The sequence below is a fragment of the Misgurnus anguillicaudatus genome, chromosome 6 (genome assembly GCF_027580225.2).
Source record: "Misgurnus anguillicaudatus chromosome 6, ASM2758022v2, whole genome shotgun sequence".
Lineage (NCBI taxonomy): Eukaryota > Metazoa > Chordata > Actinopteri > Cypriniformes > Cobitidae > Misgurnus > Misgurnus anguillicaudatus.
In genome coordinates, this window is record NC_073342.2 from 23,460,632 (window position 1) to 23,486,258 (window position 25,627).

General features: G+C 36.4%; 1 protein-coding gene across 1 annotated transcript; it reads left to right on the plus strand.

The window, feature by feature from the left end:
• The first annotated feature begins 670 nt into the window (after positions 1–670).
• LOC129434157 (proprotein convertase subtilisin/kexin type 5) lies at positions 671–25,512 on the plus strand. The gene is made up of 16 exons (XM_055193034.2): positions 671–964; positions 3,781–3,984; positions 4,586–4,654; positions 4,893–4,935; positions 8,091–8,236; positions 10,184–10,378; positions 11,381–11,467; positions 13,973–14,171; positions 14,449–14,672; positions 16,737–16,979; positions 17,386–17,631; positions 18,658–18,856; positions 20,185–20,390; positions 20,476–20,576; positions 23,058–23,229; positions 24,494–25,512. The coding sequence occupies exons 1-16, from the start codon at positions 757–759 to the stop codon at positions 24,892–24,894; spliced, it is 2,943 nt and encodes a 980-aa protein (XP_055049009.2). The 5' UTR covers positions 671–756; the 3' UTR covers positions 24,895–25,512.
• The last annotated feature ends 115 nt before the right edge of the window (positions 25,513–25,627 follow it).

Here is a 25,627-nt window from a genome sequence, read left to right on the forward strand (position 1 = left end):
AATTTAGCTGCAGTACAGGACCGCCATCTGAACGTCATGTCATAATAAGGGAGTCTTATAAAAAATGTACAATCAATGCAATGCAACATGAGCATACATCATTTTTAATGTATGCATTTAAAGGAACTTTTATATAATAAAGTCTTTGAAGAATTGGTCTAATGTTATAAACATTTATTGTGTGAGTTAATTAAAAAAGGCACATATATACTGTTAAATAGCAAACACCTACAATAAAAACAAACGAGACCCTGTAATTTAGACCAAATATCACCAATACAGTACCCTGTACCTCCCTCTGCTGGTGGCATAATGATATGAAACAATTTCACCATGCAATTACAATGTCATTTACCTTAAGAGAAATAAACAACTTAGTAATTTTTTAATTTGAATATATTTTTAACTTTAATTTTTTATATTATCAAATGTATCAAATCAAATATCATAATTATGCTATATATATATATATATATTACAATACACAAACTTTGTAAGAAAACATTAGAAAGTTTGAATAGAGGTTAAATATGCGCTTATTGTAGCCTACATCTAATTACCACAATGCATTAAATTATCCTTGTTTATCTTGAGAACTAGACCACAGAAGTGGGTGGACCCCTAGGTACTGTTGACCAATCCCCTTGTAAGCAACTTGTCGGGCAAGTTTTGTTATTTAGACGGCTCTTTGTCATTGGCAGAGGAGGACTGACTGACCCACTTCATTGAATGGACTTTACAGTGCATTGCGAATAGATGCGCTTTGCAACATCGATAACGATGAACGCTGATTTGACGTTGTTTTTTGTATTCATCTGTTTAGGTTTTATTTACGCTAAATCTCAGCTGGTATCTTCTTGTCCCAGCGGACAGTTCTTGCTTAAAAATCAGTGCGTTTTATGTCACCCCACCTGCGCGGAGTGTGATGGTCACGAGTTATTCGAGTGCACTGTATGTGGTATAGGTAAGTGATTGCTCACTTTTAAGTTGGTTAGTTTAACATTCAAACATATTTTAAGTTAATCAGGTGCTTTGGTTATTCCTCAGCGAGCCGCTGAAGTGCGCATGCGCAGCACGCGCACAATACCTCCGTAAGAGTGCTTTGAAGAAAACCTAAAAATTGTTCTCCCGCATAAAAAATACAGTAGTTTAATTTATTATTATTTAGTATAGTAAACTGTAATAACATTTCTAGATGGTGTTTTACTATGTTTTTGAACTTTACCATAAATATTAAATTAGCCTATACAGTATTTAACGTCAATTATATTATAGTTATTATAGTATATTAATAATACAGAATACGCTTCTATAGTACAAATTAACCTAACAAAGTGTAGTAATTGGTATAATTTACTACAGCATGCTATATTTTACTACAGGTAACACTACAGTATACTTCAGTGAGTTTTTATGTAAGTTTTAAGTAATTCAAAACTAAAGCAAATACTCACAGGAAAATCTTCTGTTCATATTAGTTAATTATGCCACATGCATAAGTAGACATTAATAATAATAACTCCATATACTGTATATTACGTGCATGCATCACACGTTACAGTAATAGCATGTTATGCCATTACATCATTGGTGGTGCATTGTGCATTTGTGTTGATGTCATACCATTACAAATGACTTTTCCAAACAGTTATTCACCAATTTTTGAAAAAAACATTTCTGAGTCAGGTCTGGTTCGGTCATGGAGCGGTGCAAGTGATCTGGTAGCATTGTGCAGGTTCACAAAGGGCTTTTCCGCAGACAATTGTGAAGGCAAACCTCCCGTTCTCCATGCACAGCTGCTGCTGTGAAACAATGAAGCGGCTCTGCCTATTTATCAAAGTGACAAAGAGCGCCCTACCTCAAAAGAGGGCTTGTTTTATGACCCCTCACATGAAAGTGTCTTAAATACTTTAAATTAAGGCAAGATCCTTTATTGCATATATATTTACTTTTAAACATAAAGAATATTTATTTTAGGCTAGGAGGAAAAAATGAAAAGGTGAACTCTCTTCTGCATTTGTTGAAGCGGTTAATGTTTTTGACGGTCAAAAATACGTAAAGTTATCTGATACCTATGATAGCTACTGACATATTTTTGCTGCACTGTGTGTCCAGAGTTCATAAACAAGATTTGAACCCTACCCACAAACCCTTTTCAGCTTTAAAACTATACCTTTATGGCACTATACCTTTTATCATGGCAGTGTATTGTATAGTGGCGGTATTGTATGTGTGCAGATATGTGCAGATCATCGCGTTTGTTACAAACCCTCATGTTGTTGAATATTGTATTAAATATCGAATCAATGTAAATATTAAATAAAAGACACAGAATCATATGAGGAGTAAATAATGCATTCTGTTTAGCAGGGATTTGTGGTTGCTATCCCTCAAGCATCTCAAAGACAGAGTCCCATAACTCTTAATCTTTCTCTTTTAGTTGGTTTAAGGGGGGCGGGGGTCCACGTCTTGCTTCCATCCGTGTGTGATAAGTTATAACTACAACACTGCCCCAGAAGTTCCCATTCACTTTCTATAGCTCTTGTCTATGTGTCTCAGTCTTGGCAAAAGCTGTCAGTCAGAGCTGCGCTTGTGTTTCTATTTAAAGTAGAGGTTGTGATAGACACAAGCAGATGATGAGATCTGGGTTTCATCTAGTAGTGTTTTGTATGCAGAAAGAAAAACTTAGACATTTATCACTTTCAGTGCATATTTGATGGTATGCATCAACAGCATGATATTGCCAAAAATAATCAGAAGTTATCAAAATATGTCAGAAATGTCTCTAAGGAATGGTGGGGTTTTTTCAACCCAGTGTTGGGTCAAAAAAGGACGAACCCAGCTGTTGGGTTAAAATATCTGGATTTTTTTTATTTGATCCAATAATGGGTTAAAACAACCCAATATTTTCAGTTGAAACAACCCTGCATAGTAAATTACAACCAAACGGGTTTGGTTTTGTTCCCTTTTTGATCCACTGTTTGGGTCATATTACACCCCAAAATCGAATATAAAAGCCTATAGTTAACATTCTCTTCATATGACTCGAAGTTTAGTAATGATCCCTAAAGTAACCTTTATTTCCTTACTGCAAAATATATGGTTTTATCTTTTTGTTTTTGGGGTGAAATATGACCTGGCCATGTTTTCGTAAGCTTAACATTATTTGAATGTCCTTGGTTGATTGTGTATAAATCCCTAAAACCCTGCTTGGACACGCTGTTATTCATGAAAAGGACAAAAGCCTTATAAAGGGGACATTTCACAAGACTTTTTAACAATGTAAAATAAATCTTTGGTGTCCCCAGAGTACCTATGTGAAGTTTTACAATATAGATAATTTATTATAGCATGTTAAAATCGGCACTTTGTAGGTGTGAGCAAAAATGTGCAGTTTTTGGGTGATGTGTCCTTTTAAATGCAAATGAGCTGATCTCTGCACTAAATGGCAGTGCCGTGGTTGGATAGTGCAGATTAAGGGGCGGTATTATCCCCTTCTGACATCACAAGAGGAACCAATTTTCAATGCTTGCAGAGAATGGTTTACCAAAACTAAGTTACTGGGTTTATCTTTTTCACATTTTCTAGGTTGAAAGAACCACTTGGGACCCAAATATAGCAATGAAAACATGAAAAAAGGCAGATTTTGACATAACGCATCTTCTACCTAAAGCCAAATGTTATAATATCCTCTACGCAGTGTTAAATCATAGATTTAATGAATGGGTGTAAATTGTATTACAGGTCTCTGTGTTAAGTAGATTTTCTGGTTGGTTTCAGATGAGGACGGAAAGGATCGCTTCCTATATCAGGGCCACTGCAGACTTCACTGTCCACGGGAATTTTATCCAGACCGGGACCTGTACACCTGTCTTCCGTGTATGCCCAACTGTGAGATCTGTGCGGATCCCAATGTGTGTGCCAAATGCAAGGGGGGCTACAAGCTTCAGAATGGCGTCTGTCTGACGGTCCTCTGTGAAGTTGGTAAGCCCATCAGTTTATATATTGCATTATTCTGGAATGCTTATTGTTTAAAGGTGCAATGTGTAATTTTTAGAAGGATCTCTTGACAGAAATGCAAAATAATACACAAAACTATATTGTCAGGGGTGTATAAAGACCTTTTTATAATGAACAGTTATGTTTTTATTATCTTAGAATGAGACGTTTTTATCTACATACACAGAGGGTCCCCTTTAGTGGAAGTCGCCATTTTGTGCTACCATGTTTCTACAGAAACCCTTAATGGACAAACTTTTTTTACCAAGTTGTCCCCGTCAATTACATGTTTTTCCAGTGGCGTTTACCGTAGCTTCTCAATGCTTTTCAAAAGCGAGGGGTGAGCAGTGGACTGAGTCGTTGGTTGTAATTCACAACCTCACCACTGGATGCCGCTAAAATTTACACACTGCACCTTTAAGCCACAGTAAAACACACAATAATACAGTAATTCGAACACGCCAATTTTTTTATTACCTGATTAGGTGAATGGTATTGTTTTTGAAATCCATCTATTTCTGCAACAAATTCATTTTTTATTTGTTTGTGTATTGAAACTGTTGTGCTGTGTTTGTCTGAATTGCAGGCCAGGTTCAAGACCCAGATACTGAGGAATGTATAGACTGTGGTATAGGCTGTAAAACATGCTCTATAGGTAAAAGTCCATGCAATCTCTTATCTATATTTTTCTGAAATGCAAAATACATGTAATATTACAATCCAACTACTTACTAAACTAAAATGTAATACTATTAATATTAATATTATTTTTTTATTTATAATGCAAATCTTGCAACCAATTTTTTTAATCTATTATTTTATTTACTTGCTTTTATCTTACCAATGACCCTACTTTGGTATAATAATATTTGCCTGTTTTGTTCCCGCATCAGATGACCCAGAAGTTTGCAACAGCTGTACGAACGGCTATTACCTGTAAGTTTCTTCATGTTTTTGAAAGCACGTATTCTCAAATGTTTTTTCGAAGCTTCATGCAGAGACAGTGTAGTGAGAACAGAGGTCCGATTGTGCATTACGGCCTTCGGCTATTGTGTGCATCGGATTTCATTTTTAGTTAAATATCAGTCCTAGGTTACCTGAGATCTGCGGCGCTCGACACAGAGGAATCTCTTTTGACTCAATATGTCCTCTCTTGACCCCTCTCTGTCTCTCTCGCTCAGTTAAAGCTGAAGAACGTTCTTGTACGAGAGGCTGGTTGTGTAGTTTTTGGGGTAATGAATGTCCACTCAGAGAGGAAAGAGTAATGTTAATCCCCCCGTACATTCCTCATGCTTTCATTGTGCTTGCTCGGTTGCCATGGCAGCAGTTGTCCCGCTCCAACATCTTGGTTAAGTGTCGAGTTCCAAGTAAAGGCACCTCTGTGTCTCACACCGTAACACTTGATCGGCCATGCTTATCAGACACTTTACTAAAGTAAGATGTGTGTTTAACTGTGCAAACATGTGGTTTGCATTGTTAAATAATTCTTGTTTTTAGTGTTTGGTTTCTTTTGATTGTTTTATAGCTCGAATAAATGCACCACTGATCAAAAGTTTGGACAGATTAAAAGGGATTTTGTGCTCATATTCTCTTACTTTGTCTTATTATTTAAATCAAGTTTTTGTTTTAATTTAATTTAACAAATTAAGTTAAATAATTTTTTTTATAAATAATTGATTTTTTTTAAGTGTACTTCCATACTATATAGCCTAGTAGACAAAAATCAGTATGCAAGGCTAGAAATATGTCCGAATTCATAGTATTTGAAAGACAGTAGACAAAGATGATTGAAACAGGAATGGCAGAATAGCTTTGAAACACATTGACTGATCACTTGAGGTTGTCTTGTAGGTTGTGTTTTTTCCAATTGGTCTATAAAATAGATTCATGAATCATGATAGAGTTATGATAACAAATTTCAAACTCCAAGGCCCTTAGATTCACTTTCATTTCTGAGTGTTATTGAGGTTTCAAGTCAATTCAAAGCTTTAAGCTTTGATGGATGAATTGTTGCAGTAACACTGCTGCAGGTGTGCTGTGGTTTTGAGATTATTTTTTTTTGCTTTGGGGTGAATGAAGTTCTCTGGTTACTGATCATCCAGACGTCCTCTATAAAAGCACAGACAAGTCACTGCCCAGGGATAGTAAAGTCACAAGCTTTATGTTACTGTTTAACACTCTTTAACTTTCACTGTCCCACAGGTGGGACGTTTGGCATAACATATTTAAAACAATAATTTCATAGTCTAAACCTTCACTAGTCTTGACAAACTATATATTTTTGGGAAGCTCTAAGAATGTAGTTTTTATTTTTCGAGGCTATTTGAGGATAGACAATGTATAGTGACTATGCTGTAGTCATTTTAGTCACTGACCCTGTAGGAGTACATATGAATTCGTTTATATTCATAATTTTAATATTCTTCAAATTAATCTATGAATCTTCAAAAATCTTCACAACCTATATATCATTGGAAAACTCTAAGAATGTATATTTAAAAAAAAACAATCATTTACTCACCTTTAAATTGTTACAAACCTGTAAAAGAAAATATTTGTAATCAAACAGGAAACAGAAGCACCATTGACTTCCACAGTAGGAAATAAATACTTTAATGGTGCTCAGGATGGTTTGTTTACAAACATTGCTCAAAATATCTTCCTTTGTGTTGTCCAAACAAGCCATTAAAAAATCCAATAACAAATAATAACAACGCACAGACAGTAATTTATTAATTTGTGACAAGATATAGCAGCCAACTGCTGACACCTAGTGGCCTTTGTTGGTAAAAACACTAAAAGTGTGACAGAAACCAAATTTTTTTAGATTTTAACTTGAAATTTGGTTCATGAGACTTTATTTTTGACTCACAAACCCCTGGCTTTGTTTTAAATCATTTTGGGTGTAAACCACTTTCATTTTTATGTGTTTTTTAAATATAAAATACATACTTTATTGCATTATTTTTATTATTTAACCCATTAACTGTCACTGTCCCACAGGTGGGATGTTTGGCATTACATATTCAAAACAATAATTTCATAGTCTAAACCTACAAACTATATATATACATTGGAAAGCTCTAAGAATGTATTTTTTATATTATAACACCACTTTGCAAAAAATTACATAGTAAGAGTCATTTTCTAAAATGTTGCAGGCCAACGGGTGGACCCGAGGTGTTATTACATATTTATTTGTAAATATCCTATAAACCTGAAATAGCATTGACAAACTATATTGTTGGAAAGCACTAGGACTTTAGTTTTTATATTATTAAGGCCATTTGATGATAAAATTGTGATAGTCATTTTGTAAAATGTCACTGAACCCATAGGAATACATATGAATAATTATATATTTATAACACTAATATTCTATAAACTTGAAATAATATTGTCAAATTATATATTGTTGGAAAGCTCTAAGAATGTAGTTTTTATATTACGTTTTTGCAATAATAACGATTAATAATGCAGAGACAGTAATTTATTAATTTATGACAAGATAATGCAGCCGACTGCTGACACCTAGTGGCCTTTGTTGGTAAAACCACTAAAAGTGTGACAGAAACCTAATTCTTTGACATTTTAACTTGAAATTTGGTTCAGAACTAGTTGAGAGTTGTAGCTTTATTTACTATATATAGTTTTGGGTGTAAACCATTTTGTTTTTTAAATATAAAATACATACTTTATTGCATTATTTTTATTATTTAACCTGAAGGAGGAGTTTGTGAGTCAGAAACGTATATTCATTACAGATGATTCTTGTTTAGAAGCTCCTGTAAAGTCTTTTGTAAACAAGTGTATTATAATTAATTGTTTTTATATCAGAATTGAGCTATACCCTTTCTATGGAAAGTATGCAGTATTTTTTTTAACAAGAGAGTAGGCTTTACCACAGAGATCTCCAATATAGGACCCAACCCATTTATCCAGTGCCTTACAACAGCTCAACCCAACATGCTTACTTTTCGAAACAACCCTCCACCTAAAAACATGTTTGACACTGAGACACTGTTTAAACAAAGCCGTAAATGTTTAACCTCAAAATGTGACAAATCTATTGTCTGTTATCTCTCTTAAAGATACAGACACCAGTGTCGTCAGCACTGTCCCCAGAGAACCTACGAGGACCGTGCTAGAGGACTGTGCATGAGCTGCCCTGAACCATGCGTGGACTGTCGGAGCGATGCTTTGTGTCTTTCGTGCCAGTCTGGATACTTCCTGAACAGTGTGTACTTTACTTCCTCTGATCGAATCTCATTTTCCTGTTTGATAGCCACTGATGTTTTAGTTACATTACTTTGGCCGGGTTAATATGGCCTGAAGTGTTCCCAGAAGAGCCCTTCATCATTATTTTAAAGCTACAATCTGTAACTTTTTGAGCAAAATATTTTGTTTGAAACTGCCTTAACTTAGCCCAATTCACAATGATAAGCTTAGCTGCAGGGAATATGAGTTGTTTTTTCAATTAACGTTAATTTAAGTACATAAAGTAACTTGCAATTTTATGTTTCAAACAGAGATGGCGATAGAGAGGCAAAAGTTACGGACTGCAGCTTTAAAAATTTAGATGAAATCATCTCAAATCTAGTTAACTAAACTATACTTTATTTTAGCTACAAAGTAAAAACTTGGTTCAAACAATAACACCTAAAAATTTTAGTTTATTTAACTTGAAATTTTCACCTAAAGTGAAACTAAAGTGAAATTTTTAGTTGAATAAACTTAAATGTTAAATGACTTAAATGACTTAAATTAAGTCATTTTTTAAGTTGATCCAACAGATCCAACAGTGTATATTTTTATTTTATAAATGTTTAGTTTGAATTAAATTTAATGTTAAAGGTGCAGTGTGTAAATTTTAGCGGCAGTGGAGAGGTTGCGATTGCAACAACGGCTCAGTCCAACAACGGCATATTTTTTATTGTTAGTATTACTACTAATATTACTTAATGTGCCCAAATACATTTGGTGGCCACTGTACAGTAGGTGCTTTACAGAACGAATATTGTTGTACAAAGCAGTCCTGTGTGTCTCAATCATTTGAATAAGGAATGATTACCATAGTGGCCATGTGATGCAAATACATTTAATGCAAAATCGTCCCAGGACAGGTGTTGTCAATATAAAGACGTTTATGCATGCAAATAAAAATTTGTGTTATTGTATTTTTATTTTTACATTTAATTTACTAAAATCTACTTATGCTTGTGTATGTTAAAGCTAAAATACATAAAGTATGGTTTTATCAGTTTTTATCAAACCCATGACCTTTGCATTGCCAGCTTTGTGCTTCATCAGTTGAGCTTTCCTGTAGATTTTCATGTAGGAATACTTTGTGTATTTTAAATCACCCTCCCACTTTTATTGTGTCTCTTCTCTATGCCAGGCATTGTTTATTAAGATCCAGTTTTGGATGATTATTTTATGGCTGGCCAGTCATGTAGAATGTGAAGAGTGTGTAGAAAAGACAAAAAATCAGATAAAAGGAGACACACAGTGAACTTATTGGTCATGGATTTACTTATGTTAACTTATGACACGTGACCCCTTAGAACTGCTAATACTTTTAAAACTATTTCTCAATGCAATATTTACTGGTTAAGCATGTATGAAATAAGCTATTATGTTATTACTAGATTATTTAATGGTGCAATCTGCCACAACTTTTTTAGACTTACCTTGACCTTGGCCTTGAATTTCACAGGAAATATCAGTTGTTTTTCAAAACACAATTTTATTTTCTAAACAGAGATGGCGATAGAGAGGCAAACGTTACAGATTGCAGCTTTAAATAAATGGATGATAAAATATACTTTTGTAGATGCCAAAAGAGTGGCGCAGGGGTGACGTATTTTTAAAGGCCAACCCGGAAGTTAGCGGGACGCTGGTTCCCTCGCAAAAAAGGCCATTCATCTTAACGGGTAAATACAAATTTTATGAATTCTAAAGTGTAAATGCGTTTACTAAAATACTAAAAGCCGTTTTTGACTTCAAAATTCATAACATATATGAGCTTATTTTTTGCGATAATCTAAAAGTGTATGAGAAAAATAATTGGGCTTTTTGCAAAGGAACCAGTATCCCCCTTCCGGGTAAGCCTAAAAAAAGCGCGTAATCCCTGCGGCACTCTATTGACATCTTACTAAATGTTTTTTTAACATCTCCCCTTCAGATGGCAGCTGTGTTAAAGAATGCCCAGCAAACACGTATAAAGACACCAGAGGGTGGCGCTGTCAACCATGTCACAGCTCCTGTTTGACGTGCCGTGGTCCTGGAGTGAGAGACTGTGACAGATGCAGTGGCTGGAGTCGTCCAGTGTATGGAAAATGTCCAGTGGTCAACTGTCTGGAGGGCCAATTTGTTGATAGTGAGAAAGCCAATATGTTGATCATTACCATGACATCGAAGTCACATGAATGATTTCTGTTATTAGTTATTAAAGGGATAGTTCACCCAAAAATGAAAATTCTGTCATCATTTACTCACTCTGATGAACACGAAGGAAGATATTTTGAGAACTGTTCATGAGCCCCATTCACTTCTATAGTATTATTTTTCCTACTATGAAAGTGAATGGGGCTCATAATTGGTTTGCTTGCAAACATTCCTCAAAACATCTTCCTTTGTGTTCATCATCAGAACAAAGAAATTTATACAGGTTTGTAACAACATGAGAATGAGTAATGATGACATCATTTTTGGGTGAACTATCCCTTTAAGGATGCTATTTAGAAAATCTGTGCTGCCCTCTGCTGTACATATTGTATTACTACACCCAAAACCTCTTAAAGTTATGCATTTTTACTGCTGAAGACGATTTAACTGCTTAGATAACACACATTCTGTATGGAACAACACATATAAATATAAGTAATGAAATAAATGTGGTTTATTTATTTTAAAGGCTTACATGGATGATGCAAACAGAGCTTAAATAAATATATAATAAATAATTAATAATGTAGTCAATTACCATGATGGTTCTTATCATGTTTTGTGACAAAACATCACAAGATGCTTTAATGATGGAAGTATGTGCTTTTTAAAGCTTCACCATGTTGGCTTCCTTATAAGACAGCATGACAGGATTTTAAAATAAAATAGTTTGTGTTCAACTTCAAAAAAATATCTAGAATAATAAAAATCTAAGATGGCATGAGGGTAAGTTCATATTTTGGTGAACTACTTTTACTCTTACTTTGGACCTTGCTAAAAAACTAAATATAGCAGTTGATGTAATTATGCCCCCTGTTGGACACCTGACAATACTACACCTATAAATGATAATCCTAGGGGCCTAAAAAGAAGTCAGAGATTGTATTAAGCTGACCTGTAACCAGTTTACCATCTTTTCTTTCTTATTGTAAAGGTGAGAGTCGCACCTGCCGTTATTGTGATCCATCCTGCAGGACATGCTACGGCCCCAGAGCTCAGAACTGCATCACCTGTGCTACTGGTAACGTATAGGTTAGCTTTCTTTTACCTCCAACCTGAAAAACAGACTTTTAAACACCCCTTTTAATAACATTTTACTTAAAGAACCTATTACTTGACATTAATATTAGTATCATGAGAGTGGCAGTAATGATTTCCAAGGAACACACTGATGAAAAAGTATATCTTAAATGCACTGTAAGTCGCTTTGAAAAAGTGCATAAAAATATGTATTTTGCTGAATTGAAATTGATTTATTAATATTTCAGTCTCATCATATAGAGATTGAGGGATGAGGGACACAGTCTGCAATTTTTTTGTAAGAATAAGAAACATACTAAAGAAATTTGACCAAACACCAAACTTAAAAGCTAATAATATAAATGCTAATTTTATACCCACATGAAATTAAAACATGTAACTGTTGTAAACTGTACTAAAATTCCTAGATACTGTAGTGTTTTTGAACCTTACTATAGTTTTAAAGTACTGTATTTACTACAGTTTATCAATTCAGTACAGCAATTATTACACAATAAGTAACTGCTATAATATACTACAGCAGTGGTTCCCAACCTTTTTCATTTTCTAGGCACCTTAGTTGCCCACAGCAAGGCCCCCCACTCACTCAAATTTTTTCCAAATTAAATTAACTAGAGCTTGGAATGACTAGACAGGTGTATACTCGCTACTAAAATGGCCAAAAAAAGAAATATTTTTTATTTTAAGGCTTGTTTTGTCCAATTTTTAATAATTTTAAGTCATCTTGAGGCCCCCTTGGAAATCTGCTGAGGCCCCCCTGTGGGCCCCGGCCCCCTGGTTGGGAAACACTGTACTACAGTATACTTCCTATACAATTTACCACAGTTATAGTAAATACTGAAGTATACTAAAGTATTTTTATACGGGATAATTGTAAAGGGGACATACCATGAAAATCTGACTTTCTCCATGTTTAAGGCTATATTTGGGTCCCCAGTGCTTCTATTAACCTAGAAATTGTGAAAAAGATCAACCCAGTAACTTAGTTTTGGTAAACCATTCTCTGCAAGCATGTGAAAAAATTGCTCATTGAAATTTGGCTCCCCTTGTGATGTCAGAAGGGGATAATACCGCCCCTTAATGTGCACTATCCAACCACGGCACTGCCACATTTTTGCACACACCTACAAAGTAACAATTTTAACATGCTATAATAAATTATCTATATGGTATTTTGAGCTAAAACATCACATGTGTACTCTGGGTAAAAAACAAAGATTTATTTGACATCTTTAAAAAGTTTTGAGAAAAGTCCCCTTTAAATAACTGAATGCCTACATTAAAGGTGGTGTGTGTAAATTTTAGCGGCATCTAGTGATGAGTTTGCGCATTGCAACCAACAGCTCACCCCTCAATTTCAAAACGCATACGGTAGCCGCCACAGGACAAACAGATTGTCGTCTGATTAAAACGGCTCATTCTAAGGTAATAAAAACAACATAGTTCATTATGTAAGGTCTTATAAGGTCTTGTAAGGTTTATACAGCACTGATTATATAGTTATGTATATTATAGGGGAGAATCGGGGCGAAAAGTAACGAGGGATAAAAGTAGTTGATATTATTGATATTATATTATTGATATTATTCTAATATTATTTCATTTCATTTTCATAGTGTTCAAACTGTTGACATTTTTTTTATTCTCAGCAATTTAAGTTTGCACTGTTAATAAAATAATTTAATAAAAACAAGTGTAACACAAAAAAACTATCTTGTTTTGTTGTGTTACTTTCGTCCCTGGAGGTGGGGTCGAAAGTAACAATTCACTTCTTATGTTTAAAGTAAAATTATACTGAAGTCGTTTTACTTTTTTTTAATTCCACCTGATATTGATAGACCACACTTGTGAGTTATTGACCACAGCATAAATATATCTCTGTCTATAATATTATTTTTTAAAATCAAGTTTTCCTGAAAAATTTTACTTTCCCGCTCTCCCCTCAAGAGAGCCTGTAAAGGTGCAGTGTGTAAATTTTACCAGCATGTAGTGGTGAGGTTGCGAATTGCAACCAACGGCTTAGTCCACTGCTCACCCCTTGCTTTTGAAACACATAGAGAAGCTACGGTAGCTGCCACCAGACAAACATGTCATCGTCTGAGACAACTTAGTGAAAAAAATGTCCGTTAATGGCTTCTGTAGAAAAATGGCGGCACAAAATGGCGACTTCCATATAAGGGGACCCTCTGTGTATGTAGATAAAAAGATCTTGTTCTAAGGTAATAAACACATAACAGTTTATTATGAAAGGTCTTTATACACCCCTGATAATATAGTTTTGTATATTATTTTGCATTTCTGTCAAGAGATCCTTCTAAAAATTACACACTGCACCTTTAAAAGTTACACAATTCGCTTTTAAACATAAAAACACAATAAAGTTGTACTGTGAAACAGATTTCAAATAGTATGCTGCTTCACATCTCCACCTCTGAATGAGTTACTTGCACTTCTGTTTACTGATATCTTGTACTCTTATTTGTAGGGTTCATGTTGGAAGCACAGGAGTCAGTGTGTGTGGACCGCTGTCCTCTGGGTTTTTATGGGAACAGCTCCAGTCTGCTGTGTGAGAGATGTTCGGCTAACTGTGATGCCTGTGAAAGCAGAGATGAGTGTGTGAGCTGTAATGCAGACGTATATCAGCTCTATCTCTTTCAGGGTACCTGCTATTCAAACTGTCCTGAGTGAGTCCTGCTTTCTCATATTTTAATTCTATGAATGCATAAAATTGCTGGCACATCCTACATGAAAAACTAATTACTTTTTATTTTATTTTTAATACAAATAACTTAAATGAAGATGAATTGATGTTTTTAACAAAGGCCAAAACTTGTCTAAATGAACCAAACCCTATCGTGACCCATATTTTTATATAATTGCATAATTATGTATTTATTAAATGTGAAATTATACCAAATGTCAATGCTGGGATACTAGATCTAAGTTGCGTTTTTGTTTCAGTGGTTATTTTGAAACAGATCTGGGGGCATGCGAAGCCTGCGATGATCTCTGCCTGACCTGTGACGGCACAAGCACGCAGTGTCTTTCGTGCCGAGAAGGCCTTCATCTGGCTAACGGGCAGTGCAGGCAAAACTGCGCCCCCATGAGTTATATTGGGGAAGATGGCACATGCAAACGTTGTGCACCTCATTGTGATTTCTGCACCAGTTTTGACACCTGTACAAGTAAGTGATGACAAAAGAATATAAAAGCTAATAAGATTCTTGGGATTGTACTATGATGTATTATTCAAAATAACTCACATGGAGTACCATAGCACATACATATGGTAACAATTCTGGGCCATGGCATGCAATTTTTTGCAGATTCATGTACATTATTGTTTTATTCCCCTAGCAAACTGGGGAAAATGATTTAAAAGGGCCTACACACAATTAGAGACATCCAGAAGATGAAACTATTATTAAAATGGCAAATGTAACCTCAAGGTCAAATACACAATTATCAATGTGTTTACAATTCACCATACTTACTGGTGTAAGTACTCATGTAACAGTCTTTAAATAGGTAAAACATGGACGTGTTTGGTGGCTTCTAAATTCATCCCTTTTTGGATCCTAAGGAATGAATGGGGCTAGGCTAAATACTTACACGTTGATAACTCGCTGTACAAAGATTAAGTGTATGCATTAAATAAAGATAGGTATGTATTAATTTGTCAAAGTTGAAGTAACAACATAGTAAACTATTAAAAAACAGTGGTGTTTTCGTTTAATACCCCGAATAATCAAGCCCTGGATTCATAATTTATTTTAATAAGTAAAAATATTAGAAAAGCATTCCCCCATTTTTTAACAAATCACATCCTGCATAGATCACATGATACAATAATATAACAAACCAAATTAAAATATGCATAAATAATACATAAACTCGGGAATGCAAATAACATGGAAAAACAAAGGAAAAATCTATTCTATCACGAAAAATGCAAAAATCAAAATGATGTATCACAAAAAATGTACATACATACAAAATTATATAATGTTGGTAGAAGTAAATATATACGATTGGAAAAAAATAAGTTTTGGTCGACGCGCCTTAGTGAAATAATAATTAAAATTATTTTGCAATTATTTGTATTTTCTTGTACCAGCAATGTATTAAAATTTGGGATTGAAATGTGGTAAACAATGTGGTACATATTTGCAGTGCCAGTTTAATTGAACAATAAACAAAACCCATATTATTTATGGTGATGTGTACTATTTTTAATATATATTAAAATATTTAAACCATTCCTTGTTTAATATGCAAAAACAACTCTATTTGTAGGTTGAATTATTTATTTCATAAAGTTAAAAACACATTTAAGTTCATTGTTTCTGATTCCTCCTTACATTGCAACAACTCAACGAATGGCATGAGTTTATTTTAGCTTTTATTTTAGTTTAATTCTGGTCATATAAACATTTTGAATCAGCTTTTATATTTACCTTTTTTTTAAGTTTAGTTTAATTTTTAGTAATTTTGTTATATGTTTTAGTCATTTTATTACATGTTCAATATTGCTATTTATAGACGGTTTCATGGGACGCATGTGATACACGTCTGGATCCGAACTTCACTTCCGGTTTCATTTTTTTTAATGGTCTGACAAGTTGCTAAACTGATCTCTTGAACAAATGCCTCGGCGAAAATAACAAATGTTTTGGTTGTTTTTTTGCTTGTTATATAAATAAACTACGTTTAAAGTAGTTTGTTGTTATTTATTATTAGCGGAGTTTACCAGAAGTTACGTGCGGACCGCGACAGCTGCTTGTTTATGTTGTTACTGCTGAAACCGTCTATAAGGGGCTGTTTCAGATTAAACATGTACTAACATGTGATGTGCTCAGCATTTTTCAGGACACCAGAAACTGAATAATATTAATTAAATGCGGGGTGCATGATCTCTGAAAGCCAATGTTGACATTTGAAATCACCTAAACGAACACACCCCTACCCAAATAGAATCTGGACCTTCTTTTGATAAACCCGCCCCACACATACGCAAAAATAATCATGCACCCCTCCTTTAAATCTGTAGAATGTGAACGGACCAGGTGGGGGCAGTACAGCCAGAACATTTAGAGAAAACAAATATAGTCACACATAATATTTGACTAGCACTTAAAACCTGTTAGGGGTGGCACTTTACCAAAATTAAATTCCAGAGCAATTCTGCTAACACAATATTTACTCTTTAACCACAGTGAATTTTACATGTATATTTATTGTGCTTTCAGGATGCAGCTTTCTCTATTTACTCTTAAACGGTGAATGTAAGGCTGTCTGTCCAAAAGGTTACTTTGAGGATTTGGACCAGGGCATCTGCGTGAGCTGTCATCACACCTGCGCCGCCTGCTCCGGTCCTCTATCTGATGACTGTGAAACCTGCTCTCCTCTCACCCCGAAACTCTATGAGGGCACATGTTTTGAGGAGTGTCCAGCGGGCACATATTATCACACCTCTGCTAAGGAATGCCAAGGTGATGTATTGTACAGCTATGCAGTTCCAACGAAAAGGCCTTTGATGTGCTATTTACCTACTTCTGTGTAGATCATCTTTGTCAGGCACAATGCATTTATACAGGCATGCAAATATTTTTGTTCCGGGATAAGGAATTTATAGGGAAATCTCATTAACATATCTCTGTTATATTTAAACACTATTATAGGGTTGTGTACAGTGTATAATATTGTCCATGTATTGTGCGTTAGCGATAAAGCCAGCATTAAAGCATAAATGTATGTTTTTTAGTAATTTAAGATAATATAATAATTATTCTTTTTAAATTTAAAGGTTTGTGCATTTGCAGCACAAACGTCATGGGTTCAATTCCCAGGGAAAACGCTGTGTGTATTTAATTATTTACATGTTTTATGTCTTCACAGAATGTCACCAGACCTGTGCCCGGTGTGAAGGTCCTGAGCCCACCCAGTGTCTTCAGTGTGAAAAGAATCTGGTGCTGGACCCCAACACCATGATGTGTGGAGTTACCGGAGAATCTGACTGCCCACCTAAAACATTTCTTCAAAACAACCAATTCACGTGCCAAGCGTGCCATCGGCTTTGTCAATCTTGCGAGGGCCCCGGGCCTTTTGACTGCCAGACCTGTGCCATACCCAATTACCTTTATAGTATGATTACATTTTTTTTTCCGTAAATTTGTAAAGGGACATTCCACTTTTTTTGAAAATATGCTAATTTTCCAGCTCCCCTAAAGTTAAACATTTGATTTTTGCCGTTTTGGAATCCATTCTGCTGATCTCCGGGTCTGGCGGTACCACTTTTGGCATGGCTTGGCACGGTCCATCGAGTCTGATTGGACCATTGGCATCGCGCTAAAGAATGAACGAAGTGTTTCAATATTTTTCCTATTTGAAACTTGACTCTTCTGTGGTTGCATTGTGTGCTGGGACGGACGGAGGATTCAGAGTTGTGATTTTCTGGGCAGATATGGCTGGGAACTGTGCTCTTATTCTGGCGTGATGATCAAGGACTTTGTTGCTGTAGCATGGCTGCAGCGGGCGTAGTGATGTTACGCACTGACCGAAAATAGTCCCCTGCTATTGAAAGTAACCAAGGGGACTATTTTTGGCACAGTGCGTGGTGTCGCTGCGACTGCTGCGGCCGTGTTGCGGCGGCAAACTCACTGATTTTTGCGCCGGTTTGAGAGTATAGTTCATAGCCATATCTGCCTAGAAAATCACAGCTTTTAATTTTCTGTTGGTCTTGGTGCATGATGTAGCTACAGAGGAGTCAATAGGTCAAATGGGAAAAGTGTCGAAACTCTTTGGTTATTTATAGCGCGACGCCAATGGTCCAACCAGACTCAATGGACTATGCCAAGCCACTCCAAAAGTAGTACCGCCAGACCCGGAGATCAGCTGAATGTACTTCAAAACGGCAAAAATCAAATGTTTAACTCCAGGGGAGCTGGAAAATAAGCATATTTTCAAGAAAAGTGGAATGTCCTTTTAACTATTCGTAAAACAGTTTACACTAGGTTCAGGTTTTCTGCTTTGCTTTGTCTGGCTATTGTTTGCCTTTTTAATCTACAGTATAGTTGAGAGAAAAATTTGACAATGCAACCAGCAGATAATCCCAGTTTTGCTTACACAACCCATTTGGCGTGCTGGTTTTTACGGGAACGTGTGTTTCAGATGGCTCGTGTGTAACCAAGTGTCCCGCGGGCACTTACAGTGCCCATGAGGAGGCAGATGGGGTAGAGCTGGGTTTCTGTATGCCCTGCGATCACGTATGCGGCACATGTACGGGATCATCTCCTCGAGACTGCCTAATTTGCGCGCCGGGCTACCTTCACCTGCTGTCTCATCTCTGCGTGAGCCACTGTCCTACAGGGTGAGACTTTTGCTACTTCAAGTGCATCTGAAAAACTCTTACCTTAAAGTTGGGGATTTGTTATTAGGACATGTAACACATTCAAGTTGGAAAATAACACAATATAGTGTAAACCCAAAAATATCCATAACATTTTCCAGTGGACATTATGATTAATTTATAAAACTATAAAGTGCCCAGACTGGTTACCCATTACAAGAGTCACATATACTTACACGTACATACATATGGCTTTGGTAAGCAAACAGTTGAAAGTTGAAAAAGTTTTTCACGTCACTGGGTGTTGAAAACAAATAGTATGTCTGAGTCAGCTGTTGAATCTTGGCGTCCCTTTAACACCAGTCAAACATATTAAATGACTAAATTACTTGGCCACTACCTGTTCCCATATTAAAGATATTAAAGGTTTAGTCCATTTTCTTAAAAAAAAAAACAATCCAGATAATTTACTCACCAACATCCAAAATGTTGATGTCTTTCTTTTTTCAGTCGAGAAGAAATTGTGTTTTAAAAAAAAAAAAACGTTCCAGGATTTTTCTAATTTTATTGGACTTTATTGGACCCCAACACTTAACAGTTTTTAATAGCGAAACGATTGTCATTTTTGGCAAGAAAAATAAAAAATATGCGCTTTTGAACCAGAACTTCTCGTCTTCCTCCGGTTCTGTGACGCGCCAGCGCGACCTCACGTAATTGCGTTGTGACGTAGAAAGGTCATGTGTTACATAAATAAAACGCACATTTGTGGACCATTTTAAACAATAAACTGACACAAAGACATCAATTAGTATCATTCGACATGCAACCACATCGGAACGGTCCTCTTTCTCCACACTTGTAAACACTGGGGCATAGTTTCGATACATTATCTGTGACCTCTTGATGTGATGGCGTATTTCGTGAGGTCGCGCTGGATCGGAGGAGGACGAAAAGTTGTGGTTTAGGAGTGCATATTTTTTATTTTTTCTTGCAAAAAATGAAAATCGTTCCGCTAGATAAGACCCTTATGCCTCGTTTGAGATTGTTTAGAGTTCTTTGAAGCGGCAATTTAAACTGCATTAAAACTGTTAAGTGTTGGTGTCCATTAAAGTCCATTAAAATGAGAAAAATCCTGGAATGTTTTCCTCAAAAAACATAATTTCTTCTCGACTGAACAAAGAAAGACATCAACATTTTGGATGACATGGAGGTTACTAAAGGTTAAGAAAATTGACTAATCCTTTAACTCTCTGGTTTGTTGTGGTTCCTGAAAGAACAGAAATAATCTGTAGTACATATTATCATATATTACACTTAATGTAAACTGTATTATATAATCCTTTTCTCAGGTACTACAGCTCAGGTGAGCGTTGTGAGAGGTGTGACCGCTCCTGTGAGCAGTGCACAGGTCCAGGACCGGATGCGTGCAGGGTGTGCACACCTCCTCTGCTAGATCTGCAAGGTACCAGGCAGTGTGTTGAGCAATGCCCACAACGCTTTTATGAGAACGGGCACAGCTGTGCGCAGTGCCACACCAGCTGTCGATCCTGCACAGGTGTGTGATCCAGAACATTCTCATGTTTTCTTATTAAAGAAACATTGCCCATGTCGCCTTTTTTATGTGTTTGTTTCGTTTACAGATAACACTCCACAGGGATGTTTGACATGTGACTGGGGCAGTGTCTTGCAAGATGGGGTTTGTTACCCTCGCTGCGAAGAAAGGCGCTATTATTCCCAGGCTGTAAGTGTGAGAGGGTTTGTTCAGGAATTTTGTGTACCAATGCTAATATCTTATACTAGATGCGATCCTGTCTGTGAAATCCAGACTTAAGGCCGAAATACACTGCAGGAATTTTGCACTCCTATAAGATCATTACTGTGCGACATGGATCATTTAAACTTGGGTACGAAAAGTATGTAGACTGTACGATGATATCACCTATTAAGTCGGAGGCTTTGACGGCCAGGTCACACGTTAGAGCAACGTCACCAGCATGCGCTAGTGGTTAACAAATACCGGTACGTATATCGTAGGTTATCTTTGGACGCAAGACCAGGAAAACGTCTTTGAACCTCTCTCACGGTACGACATAGGACCGTCGACGAAGAGCCACAATCACAGAAAACGTGACGATTGTTTCACAATGGCTCTCCTGATGGAGTGGTTGATGCAACGTTATGTTGACCCTGGTACAACATTTCAATCAACCAATCAGATTTCAGAAATAAGTTTACAGTTTGTTTTAAGTTTAAGCTTACATCCAGGATTAGCTGCTTTTAGACCATTGCTTTTCACTTATCATGTCCCGCTGATTTTAGGGTTTGGTTATGGTTAGGGTTGGGTTTAGTTTTTTTTTTAGAAAAATGTCCTTGGGTCAACACAATATGTTGCCCTGAGGACATCAACCACTTTGCAAAATCAGTTCGAGCGTTTCACGATGGGACAGCCAAAAATCTTGCTGTGTATCCCAGGTACTCAGTAATTATTAAAGATATCATGATAATGACTTTATTAGTATTTTTGTTTTGTTTTTCAATACAAATATCTAGAAATTCTTAAATTAAGATGTATTTTCTTGATGAGCAAAATGAAGAAAATAAGTCTAGTTTTTAGACAACTATTGGTTCTTTGGCGACAATAATCCTAACACAGAAAATGTAAGTTATTTGTGCTTAAAACAAGCAAAAAAAAAATAAAAAATCTGCCAATGGGCAAGAAAAAATATTGAACTTTTTTTGAAAATCTTTTTTCATGTTTAAGTGCTATAATTGGGTCCCCAGTGCTTGTTTTAAAGGAATAGTCTACTCATTTTCAATATTAAAATATGTTATTACCTTAACAAAGATTTGTTGATACATCCCTCTATCATCTGTGTGCGTGCACGTAAGCGCTGGAACGCGCTGCGACGCTTCGATAGCATTTAGCTTAGCCCCATTCATTTAATGGTACCATTTAGAGATAAAGTTAGAAGTGACCAAACACATCAACGTTTTTCCTATTTAAGACGAGTAGTTATATGAGCAAGTTTGGTGGTACAAAATAAAACGTAGCGCTTTTCTAAGCGGATTTAAAAGAGGAACTATATTTTATGACGTAATAGCACTTTTGGGAGTACTTCGACTCGGCGCAGTAACACCCTCCCTCTCCCATTATGAGAGTGAGAAGGGGAGCGGACTTTTCAGGCGAGTCGAAGTACTCCCAAAAGTGCTATTACGCCATAAAATATAGTTCCTCTTTTAAATCCGCTTAGAAAAGTGCGACGTTTTATTTTGTACCACCAAACTTGCTCGTATAACTACTGGTCTTAAATAGGAAAAACGTTGATGTGTTTGGTCACTTCTAACTTTATCTCTAAATGGTACCATTGAATGAATGGGGCTAAGCTGAATGCTATCGAAGGGTCGCAGCGCGCTCCAGCGCCTACGTGCACGCACACAGACGACAGAGGGATGTATCAACAATTCTTAGTTAAGGTAATAACATATTTTAATATTGAAAATGAGTAGACTATTCCTTTAAATAAACTTACTGTGTATACTGCTGTGTCATTTTTGTCAGATCCAATATTAGTGGTGTTTTTAATCACAGTCTCTATGCAAATCCAGCATCGACTTCTTTACAAATGAATCCGTGTACACAAAGTAAACAAACATGAGCTGGAACTTCTTCAAAAGCAAACTTTATCCACGCATTCCTAATGTTGAGCCTCCGTAATCCAGCATCTGTGTTCTTCCTTTCACAACCGAAAATGCGTTTCCATGGTTACTTCAGATCACCGCGTCAAAATAAAAGTCTCTCAGAAAAAAATTATTTAAAAGTCATGTTGGTTACATTTGGGAATCTTTAAAGACATGTTTACTTATTGTTGAGACACACGTGTCACGCGAAGCTGTGGTAGGGGCTACAAAAGTGGTCCTTGTATTTGGCTATGGGGAGGTGCTTCAGTTCTACTTTGACGTCATATTTTTCCGAATTCCACACTTTGTGTTACACTGGCTTGGTGCCAAAAACTGTTATATTTCAGTAGCACGGACATTTTCAGTTCTGAAACTTGCAGGATGTTCATTTAAGTATGATGACCTCTTATATAACAAATTATCAAGTTAAAATTGAGTATTTGATTCACCGCTCCTTTAATGTATGTTAAAAAATGTTTAAAAAACCCTCTGGCTCACTTTGAGAACCAATGAAATACAGTATTTGTCTCTTTGTATGTTATAGGGGGTTTGTGAGCCCTGTGATGAGTCTTGTAAACACTGTTCTGGTGCTGGACCCCGGAGCTGCGTAACTTGTCATCCAGGTTTCGCACTGCATGTGGTTGACAGTCAGTGTTTGCCCTGCTGCCAGTCTGGAGAAAAGGCGAAGAACTGTTGTCTCTGTGATTCAGGTTCAGGTAATGAACTTTATTTTTAATCTTTAATGGGTAAATCGTAAAGACATGTTTCCCTTGTTATTGTGTTATTAACTGTAAAGTTTCGCTGTAAAGTAAGTGTAAAGTTATTTGTCTGTAAGTGTAAAGCAATGATTTAAGGCACAATATGAAAGATTTGTTTTGAATCCAGAGAAATGTGCTATTTTATCAAGTCGCTCATTTGTCAGCTATAAAAGGTGCCATGTTTATATTATCTGCATATGCCATCAAAGTATCGTGAAAGCGAGTTTACCATACTGCTTTAAAATAGTATTGCAATACCAGTGCGGCCGGTGACTTCTTTTTTCGAGGGCACGCGATGCAAAGTTCGTCACAACATGTATGTAACCCGTTGTGTGTTGTTCGTAATTTCTAAATATGTGTTCGGAACGTTGAGTGAATCTTTGTGCATCCCGTGTCTTGTCAAAATAAGTGCCTGCTGCAGACACATCTAAAGGGTTTTTGATAAAAGAGACGCTCGCGTTTGCCAGATACTCGCATAATCTCAGGCATAATCAGAGTTTACTGTTAAGGAAGTGTCATGTATTTTGATAACGTGAGCGTCTCTTTTTTCATAAACGGATGTGCAGCAGGCACTTATTTTGACAAAACACGTGATACACATGGTTCACATGATGCAACAAACACATATTTTGAAAACACGAGCAACACACATGAAACTCCTAACATATATTTTGAATTTGGGCCCTTTGGAAGAGCAGTCACGAGACGCCACTGCACAATACAATGATGTCATACGCCAATTGATCTGCATTGCGATGTAATGAAAATGAATTCTGTCATCATTTACTCACGCTCATGTTGTCCTAAACCTGTATGGATTTCTTTATTCTGTAAAAAAAAACAGAAAGTTATTTTGATAAATGACGATTGACGGTACTCATTGACTTCCATAATAGGAAAAACAAATACTATGGAAGTCAATAGGTATCGTCAACTTACCATCATTTATCAAAATGTTGTTTGTGTTTAACAGAATAAAGAAATTCATACAGGTTTTGTACAACAATTCTAAACAAACTTAAAAAAAATTCTGTGAACTATCCCTTTAAATTGTCATAATTGTGCGATTTTCTTTCTTCTACTTAGTACAAAAGGATATTTACTGATTTTGGTGATCAGGAAAATGTTGTCCTTTTGTAATTATAAAAAGGAGTTTAGCCAGTGTAGTTTGTTTACCATTTGGGACGTGGCCCTTATTGTATTCCGTGTGCTATTTTTACAGCATTGTGTCTTGAAGCCCCGGTACAAAGTGAAAACCAGGACAAGGTCGTTCAAAGGTCCCAGGCAATACAGCACTCATCCGCGGCCCTACCCGCCATCCTCCTGCTAGTTGTGGTCCTGTCGCTTGTCGTCTTCGTCCTGGTCCAGGCCCGGGCCAAGAAGAGGTTATGCTGGAGACGGAGCTACGAAAGATTGAGCGGGGTGGCCACAACACAGCCTGACAATCGGCCAATGCCTCACGGCGTACCAGAACCAGACGACAGCGGTGATGAGGTGGACGTGGTCTACACCAGTCGAGACGGATCTGTTTATCGGCGTTACGGCTTCGTCCACGAACCAGATACGGAAGAGGAGCAGGAAGAAGATGAGGATAACGAAAACACACACCTGAATAAAGCCTAAAATACGGTTGCTAACCCTAATACATGCACACTTCAGTTGTCAAAACCCATTGGATTGGAAGACGATAAAGCTAGTCTGTGTAATATAACCCGCTAGTACTTTTATTTCTATACTATATATATTTATATGGGCGTCGCCAGTGACTATATAGATGATGATTATGTATTGAAATGTCTTAATTAACCATGTGTTTCAATACTGTATATATTTTTCAGACTTTACAAATTATCGCCAGTGCCTATATAGATGATGATGAATATAAATTGAAATATGTCCTTTAAAGGCAGGGTGCATGATTTCTAAAAGCCAATGTTGACATTTGAAATCACCTAAACAAGCACGGCCCTACCCCAATAGAATCTGTACCTTCTTTTGATAGACCCCGCCCCACACATACGCAACCCAGACAACAGTGTCGGTTAGTAGACACGCACCTTACTGCCGATTGGCTACAAGTGTGTTTTGGTACTCGGCCCGACTCCAAAAATCATGCACCCCGCCTTAAACTCTGTGTTCCATATGCGACACTATTTGTCTATAAAGTGTTACCAAACATTGTTTTTGGGTACAGTTCGAAGCATATTTTATTAATAAAGATTCAATATATGTAAAAAGCCATTACTCATCTCCTAATTAGATTTTACACCATACTGTTTAACACTGTGCCCTGGAAACTCATTGAAATAGTTGCAAAGCCAGACAGCTTGGCTTTGTACTGTATACTCAACTCGTA

What these genes read in the sequence shown, in the direction of transcription:
- LOC129434157 (XM_055193034.2), top strand. Translation starts at nt 757, where the DNA reads ATGCGCTTTGCAACATCGATAACGATGAACGCTGATTTGACGTTGTTT. An exon ending in CTGTAAAACATGCTCTATAG is followed by an intron (nt 4,655 to 4,892) that starts GTAAAAGTCCAT and finishes TTCCCGCATCAG; the next exon opens with ATGACCCAGAAGTTTGCAAC. An exon ending in CAGCTGTCGATCCTGCACAG is followed by an intron (nt 20,391 to 20,475) that starts GTGTGTGATCCA and finishes TTTCGTTTACAG; the next exon opens with ATAACACTCCACAGGGATGT.